General features: G+C 39.6%; 1 protein-coding gene across 6 annotated transcripts in view; it reads left to right on the top strand.

Annotated features, from left to right (window-relative positions):
- Pphln1 (periphilin 1) overlaps positions 1–14,175 on the top strand; it is an 82,084-nt gene that overhangs the window by 43,700 nt on the left and 24,209 nt on the right. For 4 of the 6 annotated variants that reach the window (XM_055626831.1, XM_055626833.1, XM_055626834.1 and 1 more), the window contains 3 exons: positions 1,378–1,434; positions 4,605–4,684; positions 9,557–9,676. In XM_055626831.1, the coding sequence (XP_055482806.1) occupies positions 1,378–1,434; positions 4,605–4,684; positions 9,557–9,676 (257 nt within the window). The remainder of the gene's footprint in view (positions 1–1,377; positions 1,435–4,604; positions 4,685–9,556; positions 9,677–14,175) is intronic. The other 2 variants (XM_055626835.1, XM_055626830.1) reach the window with 1 other exon arrangement.

The following is a 14,175-nucleotide window of genomic DNA, read 5'->3' as shown; positions in this document are numbered from 1 at the left end:
TTTTCTTTCTTTTTTTTTTTTTTTCCTTCCCCTTCTTTTTCTTTTTTTTTTCTTTTTCCTTTTTTTTTTTTTTTTTTTTTTTTTTTACCTGGTTTCTCCCTGTAATAGCCCTGGATGTCCTGGACTGTCTTTGTAGATCAGGCTGGCCTTGAACTCGCAAAGACCCACCTGCCTCTGCTTCCCAAATACTGGGAATCTAACTCTGATCTGTGTACTCTTAACTGCTGAGCCCTTTCTGTAACCCTAATGTGTGTGTTGTTGTAATCTTTACTTTAGGAGTTTTGCTTGAGTAGATAAGAAGTTATTATGGAAGGCTCTCTATAATAACACCTTCCCCTTTTGAGAAAGGCAATGTGGAGAGAAGCTCAGGAGTTGTTTATTTCATAACAGTTTACTGGGTCAGGCACTGAGCAGCAAGGGTCTGATTATTACTGAGTGGGGGATTCTGCTTTTGATTTTGGGCGCTTTATTTTTGGTGTTGTGATTTGAGATTCTAAATATAGCATAATGAAGAGTTCAGCCAGGATGGTAGCCATAAATTTGTATCTGAGGAAAATTTATGTATGAGAGACTTTGTAGAGAGAATCAGTAAGTTTTTGTTATTGCAATATTAGAGTATTGGTAACTCTTGTGTAGAGAACAAGTCAGAAAACTTTGTGTTCGTGTGTTTTATTTCTGATGGTGACTTTCCTTCCAGTACGCTGACCGACTCTCTCCCTTCCCGCCTGGTATGTGAGCCTGTGCCACATCTTTGAATGTGAACCTTACGGTTCTTGCATGAACAAATGTCGCTACTTAATGTTTGATGTCCTCTCATGGTATCTTTGCCTGGTCTCCTCCCAACACTTCTACTTGGCTGAGCTTCATAGAGAAATTACAACTTTTCTTCTGTCGTCCCTGATAGGTTATGATTGAGAAACAGATAGGAGGCCAGCCAGATAATTGAACTTTATGGACTTTTTGAATACAGGTTACTGGTTTCCGGTGGGAAGCTGTTAATAAGCTGTGGGTGTTTGAACGGTTGGGCACATGTGAAAGAAAGCTTTTTTTAAGACACTCACAGTCTCTAGTGAGCTCTGAGTTGTTCTCAGACTAGGTGACAGTCTATCTAGCTGTGCTGTTAAACTCTAGTCTCTCCCTGTGATAAGATAGTTTCTAGACTCTTTGTTAGATAGGTTTAGGGGGCTCATACAAAGCCTTTTTTTTTTTTTTTTGTATCTGCTACTTAATAATCTAGATAAGAACATTTGTTTTGTTAAAAGATGGTTTCTAGGAACATTTCGGTGTTTGTTGGCTCTCTGAGTGGCCACTGCAGAACGTTTGGCTCTTTCCTGTTCTGCCTTGGTTTCTTCATTCCTCCCTGCCACCTTTCCCTAGAGTCTGCGCGTGTTGGTGCTTCCTACAAACAACAGAATGAAGCAAATCCAGGAAGAGGTGAGTTTGGACGTGTTGATAAGGGTAAAGTATCTTCCTGCTCTCTCAAGTCCTCTGTCACCAGGGTTGGATAGCAATACAGTCAGGTAGTTGGTTGTCTGGACCAGCCATTCCTGGTCAGGAATAGCTGCCACAGGAGGATAGAGCCTGTAGAATAATGAGTCTGTTGGTAGTGGAAGCTAGGGATTTCTACCCACTTTGCGATTTTGCTCTGTGTTTGTCTTTGTCCCTTGCTTCTTGCTTGTCCACTCATTTATGCAACAGGTATAAATGAGTGTGTGTGTGTGAGAAACCGTCTCTGTACTCAGCAATCCTTTGCTTCTGCATACCAAGATTGGTTGATGTCTGCTTCTTGTTAGCCATTGAGCATCTGAAACAGGAAGGTTCTGGGCTATATTTGGGGTCACACCTGGCCTAGCTACAATAGCAATGTCTTATTTGTAAAGCAAAGTCTGAGATTGACAGCTGTTTGAGTTGTTTGCCATCTTTTCTGTATGTGTTGTTGCTATTTTTTCTTGTTTTCTAGCTTATGCATGCTAAAATTGAGTTTATAATTGGAACCAGGATTTTGCTCTGGCCATCCATGAGCTCCCTATCCCTGGGACCTTGAAAATTGTTAGATGAGGCACACAGAAGGTGGTAGCATATGAGATAATAGGTGCTGCTTGAGTACAGAATTGAAAGGAGCATGCCTGAAGGGTGAGAATGGCCAGTGGCCAAAGGGACCGTTTCTCTGTCTACAGTCTTTCTAGTATTTCTAAGGTCTCTAGGACCAATAGTTTGTCCACAAGGGTGTATTCCTACAGAAAGAAGACAAAAAAGTATATGTCTATTTCTTGTAGCTCCACAGTGATTTTCAGACCTCTGCATAATCAAATGCTATTTTTTGACCCATAATCAAGTTTTCTAGTTTTAGTTCTTAGTTTTACAAATTGTTGTGTTTGAGGGAGAGGTCTACCCCCAATGACTGACCTTCAAGCCTACTTATACACAACTACCACAATTATGCCTTTATTTAGCTTGGGCTGTGCTGATTGGCCCAGCATAATCTTTCAAAGGACTGGTTAACAGAATAAGGCAGAGAAGACATTGTATTCTAAGTGTAGGAAAATAAGTTGGTTTTCTACCTGACTTTGAGTGCCTACTCATGTTCTGAAGTCCTCAGACTGAGTTGACCATAACTATTAGAAAGTTGAGAGTGCTCCTCCAGAACAGTGGTTCTCAACCTTCCTAATACTACAACCCCTTAATACAGCTCCTCATGATGTGGTAACGTCCAACCATAAAAGTATTTTCTTGCTAGCTTATAACTGTAATTTTGCTACTGTTATGTCTTGTGGATATCTGATGTGCCACCTCCAAAGGAGTCATGGCCCACAAGTTGAGAACCGCTGCTCTCAGAGCTTTGGGCAGTAGGACAGACTTTAAGTGTGGTGTACAATTTGCCACAGGTATTAGGAATACAGTAAGGAGTGACTCAGTTGTGTTCTTGGCTATTGGAGGATGTCATGATGGTTTCATCTTTTTTTTTTTAATTTAGTAATTCTAAAATTAGGGTCTTACTAGTTGGCTGGCCTGGAACTTATGGTACCGGGGTTACCACAGGAGTCTAGATTCTGTGTTTTTCAAAAACCTGTTGAAACTTCAGAACTGGAATACTAAACCTAGCACATGGGTCTCAGCCAGCCTCAGCATTGTTGAAGCTGATGATTCGGGGTGTGGCTCCCCCCATAGAAGCCACTCATATCATTTTTTTTACCTGCAGTTGTGCATGCCAGCGGTATTCTCTCCTTGCAAACAACCAGAATGTCTTTACACTCTACCCAGTGCCAGGGTGGGAAGAGCAAAACTGTCCCTGGCTGTGAGCCACTGGTATAGAGTGGCACCTGTCTTCCGGACCTTGGAAAGACCTGTTGTTTAATACCACCACAGGTGTTTAGAAGCCTGAGTCTCTAGAGCTTGCTTAGCTGTGGCAAGGAAGTTTGAGGAGACACTCCGTGAAAGCTGGCTTTGCTGCACTCTGCAGGTGACCTGGCATCTGCTTTTGCTCTTACCTGCGCTCCTGGCTTTCTTTCCCTTTCTAGGCTTTAGCAGCATTTGTGTGGCCACTTTCTAAGACAACGTTGTTATTAATATTTTGGGTTTTCCCAGGATTTAAGATTACGGGAGTGATTATGTATTAAAAGGTATTAGTAAGGGGTTTAAAAACCAGGAACAGCTTACTTTTAGTAATTTCTATAAACTGGTATTAAAACAGTTTAAATAAGTTAGCTAACTAAAAACAAAATTTAATTAAATAAGTTTTGGTTGTTGAAACTACTAAAGTAATATTGTTCATATGTTTTCTGGCTTATTTTTCTATTAATAATGGTTCCATGCAGCATCATGTAAGTATCTGAAATAACTAACGATAGTGACTTTATCTCATAGAGATTTATCTTAAACAAAAATATTTGTTAACATAATTCATGCCAAGCTCTGGATCAGTTTTCTGAATTAATGGATTTCTAAAATTTTTTTTAATGGTGTGAATGTTTTAAGAGTATCTGCTAAATTTCCTGTGTATAGTACCCTTTGGGCCACCCTTAACTGACAGCTCTGCAGTATCTACATACTAACTATAATAACATTACATGTGTTTATATTACACTATGTTAAAGATTATCTGCAATAGGAAATGTCATGATTTCTTCCCACTGCCCAGGGGCAAAGTGGGAAGAGAACTGTCCCTGGCTGTGAGCCACTGGTGTAGACTGGCATCCTGAGTTTGGGACCTTGGGAAGAGGTGTTGTTTAATACCAGCCAGGCGGGCAGAGGCCCGGGTCTCTAGAGCTTGCTAAGCTGTGGCAAGGAAGTTTGAGGAGACACTCCAATTAAAATATGTTTTGCCTTTTTCAGCATCTCTATGATTACACTTAGCAGCTGACGTTGCTGTGGCCTAGACTGCCATTTATGGCATTATTTCATTCTACGTTACTTTAATGTTTTGTGATGTTACTAAGAGAGGTAAATTTCAATGTTACTAAAATAATATGATGAGAAATTTCAGTATTGAAGTGCATATGTGGCTTTCCCTACTAATTCATCTACAAAATTAGAAACACACAAAATAGAAAATCACATCTTACATTGTTTCTTTTCCTATATTCTTTCTTGACATTGTTATATAGGTAAAGAGAGATCTATCCAGTCTTTGAAAACTTCAAGAGATGCTTCACCCTCAAGTTCTTCAGCAGTTTCTTCATCCAAGGTTTGTTACTTTTCAAAAGTTAGGTAGAACTACAATGTAAAGATGGGGGGTTGTACAGCACAAATGTTATTTTGCTAAGGGACTCATCTGAAAGCTTGAATCCTAAGTCTTCACAACTTGAAAATATTACGGAGGCCAAAAAAAGATAATTTTTCTAATTGACATTTTTCATAGCTTTTCTATGTAGCCTTTGGTCTTCACCATAACCAAAAATGGGAATATTTAGATGGAGTGTGTGTTCATAGGATTTGCTTCAGTTTGGGGAACTGAGGACATAGACAGAGGCTTAATGTGATTTTAAAACTGCTCAGCTCTAATATTCATCATTTCCTCTCTTACTAACTCATACAAAAGTCCTATAGGTAGATTTAAACCTCAATCTTATCGAAACTCAAGCCAAATACATTCCTGAAAGGAGTAGTTGCTCCTCCTACCATTATTTCGCTTTCCCGGCATCTCAAAACGTGTTGGAAAGGTGGAGCTATGTGTCTTTGCTTAGTTCCTTTTTCACCCCCACACCCCATCTTTCTCTCTTAACTTGTTTTAGGTAGTCTTTACTTTTTGTTCTTTCTTTTAAATTTTTTGACATTTTAGCAGCAATACTTATCATCTGGCAATCTGGTATTGGTCTGCAGGGACAATAGTTTCTTAGCCTGTGAGGAAAGTGATCTTTCTGTGACAGTTTTATCACTGGGGTCCCCTCAGAGATCTTAGGATTCTGCAACGTTGGTTGCGTTTGCTTTCTTTGTGGCAGTGGATGGTGAGGTCCTTGCCCTTGCAGTTGTTGGACAGATGTTTTTACCACTGACTATCATCCTGGCCCTAGAAAGCCACGTTGTTGAAAATTTTGAAGTGTGTTTTGGAATCGGACCTTACTAAGTTGTAGCATAGGCTGGTCTTGATAATCCTGCATCTGCCTCCCGAGAAGTTCCATGCGATAGCTTTTCAAGTGCACACACCCAATAACTGGAAAACAGAAAAAGCATGATGGTAGGCTTTACCTGCTACAAGAACTCGTAAATCGGTAGCTTGCTTTTGCTCTATAATTCATTTTGATTTTTTGAGACAGGGTTTCTTTCTCAGTGTTGCCCTGGCTGTCCTGGACTCACTTTGTAGGTCAGGCTGGCCTCAAACTCACAGCAATCTGCCTGCCTCTGCCTCCCCCAGTGCTGAGATTACAGTTGTGCGCCATTGTGGTTGGCTGCTCAATAATTCTTTTAAAAATATAAACCTCTCTTAAAAATTAAGTATATATTTTCTTGAATAGGCTCTTGTTTACTTTAAAAAAATTTTATATATTGTCTTAGGATACTATTTTAACCCTCTGATATGTGTAGGCATCTTACGCCTATAAGTTCCCTGCACTTGAAGGCTGAGATAGGAGGGTTGTATAAGCATGAGCTAGCTTTGGCTACAGATTGATACCCTGCCTCAACAACAAAACAAACAAACAAACAACCCAAACCTAGATTGGTAGAGAATTGAATTGAGGGGGTGTAAGCTTATTTAATGGCCGTAGAATATATTTTGGAGATAAGCTGTGCATTTTCTCTCTTTCTTCTGTAGGCTTGATGATTTTAGTCCAAAATGAGCAGACAATAGACAGGTCTGAGGAAGACAAACATGAGAATTTGTATGTGTATGGCAGCCATACAGCCAAGATCACACATACAAGGCATGAGTCCTTAGCTGATATCGTATCCTGCAGTGTGCAGAGGCCTAGAAGCTTGGGGCTGGCATTGGTTGACTGTCTTCCTTTGCTTTGTTTTCACTTTTAAAGTAAAACTAGTTTAAAATTATGTATGTGCATGGGTGTGTGTATGTGAGTGCCAATGCCAGAGATCAGAGGCAGTTACAATAACTGGAGTTACAGGTGATTGTGAGCCAACCACTTGGGTGCTGGGAACCAAATTGAGGTCCTCTGTAGGAGCACCATACGTTCTTAGCCATTTTAGCCATCTCTCCAGCCACCAAAACTATCTTATGCAGACCAATTCTCCCAGGTGGATCACTGTAGTAGCCTTTCTAGGCTGTTCATGTGGCCTGTGATCAGCTTTCCTCTCACAGCTTTTCCTTACTTTGCTCATGTAGATTTCTTGTTATAAAATGATAGACAGGTTTTTGGAGCCATTTTTAAGTTCACAGAGAACTGCGGTTTCTCTCTGAATAATTAAATCAAAATAGTCAAGTATATTTGGAACAAAATATTTTTTCTTTCACAATGTTATGTGTATATCATGATAAATATTGCTCATGGTCAGCCTGTCCTTTGGTGAGGCTTAGTTAGGTGTAGAAGAAGCTCATGTACCCCTTCCTGTCTATATTTGTTAGTGAGCTTAGACGTTACTATTACTGTTACTGTTTTCTAATTTGAGGTAATGAGGCCTGCCCAGGTTCCTTTTGTGGAGCTCTATCAGAATGTTGTTTGGTTTGTATATAGAAGTACTTTGTTCATAGCAGTCTGCCAGTACTTCCGAGGTGTTTTTTGTTTTGTGTTTTCATTGGAACTATACATTAGGCAAGGTTTTCTGGAGAATTGAGTAGAGCCGCCCCAGTGTACATGTGATGGAAGGGTAAGTAAGCACTATACTGGCTTACATGACAGGGGCTGTGTAGTCTGTGAGTAACATCTGCACACAGCAGAGGCCGAGGACCTGAGCTGCTCAGTCCACAAGGTTGGATGCCTCTGTGGTCTCAGTCTAGTGCTGAGGCCTGAGAGACTCCTGGACTATTGCTGATGCTACGCCTGTGATGGAAGGCCAGAGAAGCTGGGCACAGATACGTGGAGGACGCCAGCCACAGCACTGCCTTTTCCTCAGACCTCTTCATGTCCAGGCCACCTGTTAGATAAGCCTTCCCCCACGTAGGCAGTCCTTCCTGAAAGCTGCCTTACAGACCCACCAGAGGCACGCTCTTTTCTTTCTTTTCTCTTTCAAGCTTTACACACTTTGTTTGTTTAATGTATATGAGTGCTCTATCTGCATGTACACCTGCATGCCAGAAGAGAGCATCAGATCCAAGTATAGATGGTTCTGAGACACCCTGTGGTTGCTGGGAATTGAACTCAGGACCTCTGGAAGAACAGTGCTCCTCATTGCTGAGCCATCTTTCCAGGCCCCCAGAGGCATATTTCTTAGTTGATGCCATATTCCTTCGAGCTGAAAGTCAAGATTAGTCATTATAGACTGTCATCTGGAGGAAGGAGATATTTGTAGTCAGTGACACACCCTTAGAGAAGTAAGAGATGGGATCAGATTAGAGGTGATGACACATAGTTGGCAAACATCGTCTTAGGAAATAGGATGAAATCAGCAGCCTACCATGAAGGGGCTAAAGAAAGGTATGCTGTAGCTTCACTTATTGGCATTACTGGAACTGAGGGAGCCAGAAAAATATTTTGCCTTTATATTTCTGCCACGAACTCACTCATCTTTTTCAAATACATCTTAGTATAGGAGATTTGTCAGTAAATATAGAGAAAAGGCTGGGTATGGTGGCGCACACCTTTAATCCTAGCACTTCTCTTCTAATGTCTGTCCTTTTTGCTATTCTGAATGAGCATCTTGTTTAGCTTCTTTAGGGCTATAGATTTTGGTATGTTTATCTTATATTATATGGCTAATATATGCTTATAAGGACAGGATCCAGGTAGTCCTGATCAGACTTGATATGCTAGGCTCAGATGGCAGGGGTGGAGTGGACTAGGGGAAGGGAATTGAGGAGGGGGGAAGAATGTGACCAGGAGGAGATGAGGGAGGGTTTTACAATCAGGATATAAATTGAATAAACTGTAAAAAATAAATAAATTTTTAAAAAAGCCCAGCACTTGGGAGGCAGAGGCAGGTGGATCTCTGAGTTCCAGGCTAGCCTGGTCTACAAAGCTATGGAGTCCAGGATAGCCAGGGCTACACAGAGAAACCTTGTCTCAAAAGAACCAAAAAGAGAAAGTGCCAGATATTATTATATTTTATTTTTATTTTATAGATATTTTATTCTCACAACTGCTTTGTAAAGGGAAATGTTCTTTTTGCTTTATAAGTGATTGAATAATATTGCATGCTGAGATCTGCCTGTAGCTCCAAAGCTCATGCTCTGACTGCATTTTGTTAGAGAATTTGGTTAGAGAAAATGTTACACCAAAACAATGAAATTTAAGTCTTTAAACTCTTGTGCAAAGAGTATGATTTATATTATTTATCACAAATATTAAAGATAACATCTGGTCCTTTTTCATACATTAAGAATTTACCTTAGGGGTCAAAAAATGGGTCTCCTAGAGGACCCGAGTTAGATTCCTTCTACGTAATGCATGATGGCTCACAATCCTTGGTAGTTCTAATTCCAGGGAATCCAGTGCCCTGTTCTGGCCTCTGGGTGAGGCACAGACATACATGCAGGCAAGAAACACCCATACACATTAAAAAATAAATACAACTTAAAAAATAGATTTACCTTAATGAACTTTAACCATTGTCTTCTTTCATTTGAACATAATTATAGGGTTGTAATCAATATGATGTTATATGTATCCTTCATACAGTTTATGTATATATTTGTCAGTGTTTTTTGCACTGGTTCTTTAGATGAAGAATGAAATTATGGGTGATGTGGTCCATGTGTTTAATGTGTGTAGTCCATGTGTCCTAAAGGAATTGCTACTTACAGGAATTCTGGATTGAGTTTTGTGTTTTTGTTATTGTTATTTTGATACTTGCACTTCTCTCTTAGGCTTCCTTGTGTCATCCTGCCTGGTTCTCTGTTGGATGTTTTTGCAGGAGTGAAAAGAGGATATGCTTGCTTTCAATGCATTGTGCTTTCTGCTGTTAGAGGCCCTTAAGAATGCTTACAAAGATGTTTCTCTTTTTCTCCTAGGTGTTAGACAAATCCAGCAGGCTAACTGAGAAGGAACTTGCAGAAGCTGAAAGCAAGTGGGCTAATGAAAAGCTAGAGAAGGCAGATGAAAATAACTTGGATGAAATTGCTGAGTTTGAGGTATGGTTTAATTTCACTTTTATGTTTCACACCAGAATGTTTTGTCTGGATTCTAAAGTGGATGGAAGTCCAGTATAGTACCACACACCTTTAATACCAGCATTTAGGAGGTACAGGCAGAGTATCCTCAAGGTTTTCATCAGAGCATGTGTGAGAACAATGTGGTGTGCGTGAAATCCTATTTAAAAAAATAAAATAAAATAAAATAAAATAAAGCAAAAAGAGTTTAGAAAATAGTTGCTTTGTTTTAGCACCTCAACATGTACTTGGGGAAATATCTTTTGTGGATTATTGAATTTACCATACAAAGTAGGAGTATGAAAAGTATGTTTTGGGATGGCTTTAATGAAAGACGTTTTAAAGAATTTTGCTTGGCTGGGTGGTAATGAGGGACACCTTTACTTCCAGCACTTGGGGAGGCAGAGGCAGGTGGATCTCTGAGTTCAAGGCTGGCTGGTCTACAGAGCAAGTTCTAGGGCAGCCAAGGGTAGACAGAGAGACTCTGTCTCAAAAAAACAAAACTTTTTTTTTTTTTTGTGCCTCGCTTCTTACATATCTTTTGTAGTCTGGGGATCAAGCCTAGGGACTGTCGCTTACATCCGCCCTCATGGAAGGGTTTATGATAGACAGAGTGTTCATGTATGTAACAATAGTACCCTAACCCACGTCTTCACGCGTGATAAACGGGTCATCCCTACATGCCCACTTATCATGTGCATAAGTCAAATGGTTAGACGTGGAGTCTGGACTTTCTCCCTTTCGTGTGTTTGCTAGTTTATTGTGTGGGAAATGCTGGTTTGTCATTTAGATAGCAATTCCCTTAAACAGGTCAAAGGGTTTTTTTGTTGTTATTTTACGTGTAATTATATTTTTAATGTTCTTTTATTATTATTATTATTTATTTTTAGTATTCTTAAAGTAAATGTGTCAAATATATCAAGCTGTTCTTAGCACTTAGTAATACTTGAAGCACAGACGAGAAATATTGGATTATTTACTTAAGGTTGATTATTTTAAGAATTGAGACTAAAAGTCCTTATATTACTCCTACTTCATAGGTCCAATTTGAGAGTAAGACTGGTTTCTTATCTACCTATTTTATTGGTATTATTAATATATGGAAGGAAAGTTTTGCTAATAGATGACTATTTATGGTCTAGTCATCTGTCTCCATGTAAGACACGTTCATATGAACCCCGAGAACCAGACATGAGCTGCAAATACCTTTACCCACTAGTCAATCCAAAATTTAGTGTGTGTTTGTGTGTGTGTGAAGTATGTGATGTGAGTGATGGTGTGTGTGCTTCTAAGTAAATGTGGATGACAGTAGAAAACTTTTTTGGCATCGTTTCTCTCTTTCCACTATGGGATGCAAGGATCAGGCTTGAGTCATCAGGCTTGAGGGGCGAACAGTTTTACCTGCCAAACCGTTTGCCAGCCTCAGCTTGCTTTTTGCTTTTACAAAATCTCCCGTTACCTGTGATGTGTTAAATATGCTCCTCGAACTCACATCTTTTGGGTTTGGGATGAGGTGTTGTTCAGTTGTGCTGCTGACCCAGGGTACCTGCCTGAGACCAGGCACTTTACACAGACCAAGACTTACTTTTCCCCCGTCCAGAATCCAGGGAAACCCAAGGTCAGGGTGCTGTTAGCCTTGGAGTCTAACATAGTTTGAATCTAACGTGACACCTTGAATGCTCTGTACTCTGGAAGGAGGAGATCTGTTCCTCACATGACAGAGAGCAGAGAACTCATCACGTAAAGTTCCCTTTGATTGTGTCTTAAATTTTGTTTTAATTTTCATTGAAAAATTCGTACGTATGTGCAGTATATCTTGATCATGTGCATCTTTTAATCTCCCTCCAGTCCAACTACAGCTGGGCTTCCCCTAATATACATCCTAACTGTCTGCCTCCCAGCTTTGTGTGCTCCCATTTTTGTTTTTGTTTAAACCCTCTGGGTCTAGTATTGCTCTGCGTGTACACATGGGCATCTACCGAGTGTCCGTTTGCAAGGACAACTCTCTCTCTCTCTCTGTGTGTGAGTTTCTCTCTCTTATTAGCAGCTAGTAGAAGCAGGTATTAAGCCCTGCAGCTACCACTACCCATGGCAATAAGAGGAGTCTTTGATCACTGCTGGGAACAGCACAGCCCTGTGAGTATAGACTCAAACACTTAGAAGGCAGTTTGAAGACATGACCATTTAGCAAACCAACACCAACCTCCTTGGGCCTGTGACTTGGGCCTGCAACTTCCTTACTGTGGAACATTCCTGAAATCCAGTCAGGAGAGTAATTGACTGTGCCCATACATAGAACGCCATATTGTGCCCCTGGGCACATCTTGCCCAACAGCTTGGTTGTAGGGTATTTTATTGATTAATTGATGGGGGATGGCCCAGCTTACTGAGAGTGGGGGTCCCAGTGTGACTCCAAAGCAAGAAGTTCTGGGTTGTGCAAGAAGGCCTGCTAAGCAAGCCAATAGCAGTGTTTTTCACATGGCTTCTGCTTTAGTTTCTGCCTTGACTTCCCTCGGTGTTGGACTGTGGTCAGGTTGTGTTGATAAACCCTCTTCCTCCCTCCATGAATGGTAATGGTGTTTATCACAACCTAGAATAGATAGTTAGGAGTTCATGTACAAAATTATACTGTCTGTAAATAAGGGTAATTTGACTTCTTTTTTGGTTGGTATTTCTTTTATTTCCTTTGCGTGTCTTATTGCTCTAGCTAAGACATCAAGCTCTATATTGAAAAGTAGTAGACGTAGTGGACACCTTTGCTTTGTTCCTGATCTTCATGGAATGCTTTGAGATTTTCTGAGTAGCTCCATGGTAACTGTAGGTCTGTTTTGTTTACACAGCTTCCATCACATAGAGATACGCTCTGTCTATAATCCACTGTGATTTTTCTCAGGAAAGGGTACATTTAATGAGATGGTCATGTGTTTACTATGTGAAAGTATATTTACTTGATGGACATTTATTATTTTACATATTTTGACCATCCCCACATTTCTTGAATGAAGCCAACTTGGTTGTGATGGATGATCTTTTTCATATTGATCTTAAGTTCAGTTTGTCAATATTTTGTTGAACTTCATATCTGCTCATCAGGAAGATCATTCTGTAATCTCTTTCTTTTTTTCTTTCTTTTTGTTGTGACTTCAGCTTCATAAAACAGTTTGGAAGACTTGTGGTTTTTTTTTTTTTTTTTTTTTTTTTTACTTTATGGGATAATTAAGTATTATGTGTGTTCTGATTGAATTCTGGAGTGAGTACATTAATTGGGAGACATTACTGCTCCATTCTCATTGCTGGTAATGGTTCCCTTCCAGCTGTTTATTTCATCTTTTTAAAATTTTGGTATGTTGTATGCATATAGAAATTGTTTTTCTTTTAGATTTTCCAATTTAATGTAATAAAGATTTACAAATTTTTATTTACGTATTTTATGTGTATGAGTTTTTGTCTGAGTGTATGTGCCTGGTGCCTACAGAGGCCAGAAGTGGGTGTTGTATCCTTTGGGATCAGAGTTACAGACAGTAATGCCATGTGGGTGGTAGGAAGTGAACCTTGGCTTCCGCAGGGTCACTCAATGCTCTTAGCTGCTGAGCCATTTCCATCCACTAATGTAATAGTATTAAAAAGTATACTTTATGGCTTTCTGAATTTCATAGGTATCTCTTATGCTTCCCTTTTCATTTCTAATTTTACTAATTTGGGTTTTTCTTTTTTTCTCTTGTTTAAGCTGGCAAAGCATTTGTTATAGAACCAGCTCTTCATTTGATTCTTTTAGTTTGTGTTTTATTTATATAGTTATATATTAATTGAGAAAAATGCCTTACAGCTGGATCTCATGGAGGCATTTCCTCACCTGAGGCTCATTTTTCTGTGATGACTGTAGCTTGTGTCCACACAAAATCAGCCAGCACACCTGTCTTGGTAAGAGTAGTGTAGAGAAAGCATTCTCTGTTCCTGTTTGGGGTTAATTTGATTGCCTCTAGATTACTTATTCACTATTGGTTTGTTTGTAACAGAACAAATGACTGTTACTTTGTTGTGTCATTTCTAATGGTTCTGAGAAAAGGAACAAGGTGTTTAGCTTGTGAAGTTGGGCACATTCCATGATTTCTCTCACTGTGATCTCCCGTTTACATTTAAGCCCTTTCTTCTCCATGGTCCATATTCCAGAAAAGTGTTTAAGGAATAACCATAGGACAGAATCTTTGAGTTATATCTTAATCTGTATTTAGTATATTTATCATAATTTTAGAATGGCACAAGGCTTGGTATTATAAAAACTTAAGAAAAGTAGCGATCACATCCTCTAGCCTTCTTCACCGATGCACATTGTGTATCATGACAGTAGACTGGTTTTTTGTTTTGTTTTGTTATAACTATAGAACAGTTCTTTAATTTTTACTAAGACTTTCCCAGAGGGCATAGTTAACCTTGACACACACACACACACACACACACACACACACACACACACACACACA

This window comes from Psammomys obesus, unplaced genomic scaffold, assembly GCF_907164565.1.
Source record: "Psammomys obesus unplaced genomic scaffold, mPsaObe1.curated_primary_1811, whole genome shotgun sequence".
Taxonomy (NCBI): Eukaryota; Metazoa; Chordata; class Mammalia; order Rodentia; family Muridae; genus Psammomys; species Psammomys obesus.
The sequence above is the reverse complement of the archived record's forward strand: the minus strand, read 5'-3'. Positions and strand labels throughout refer to the sequence as shown.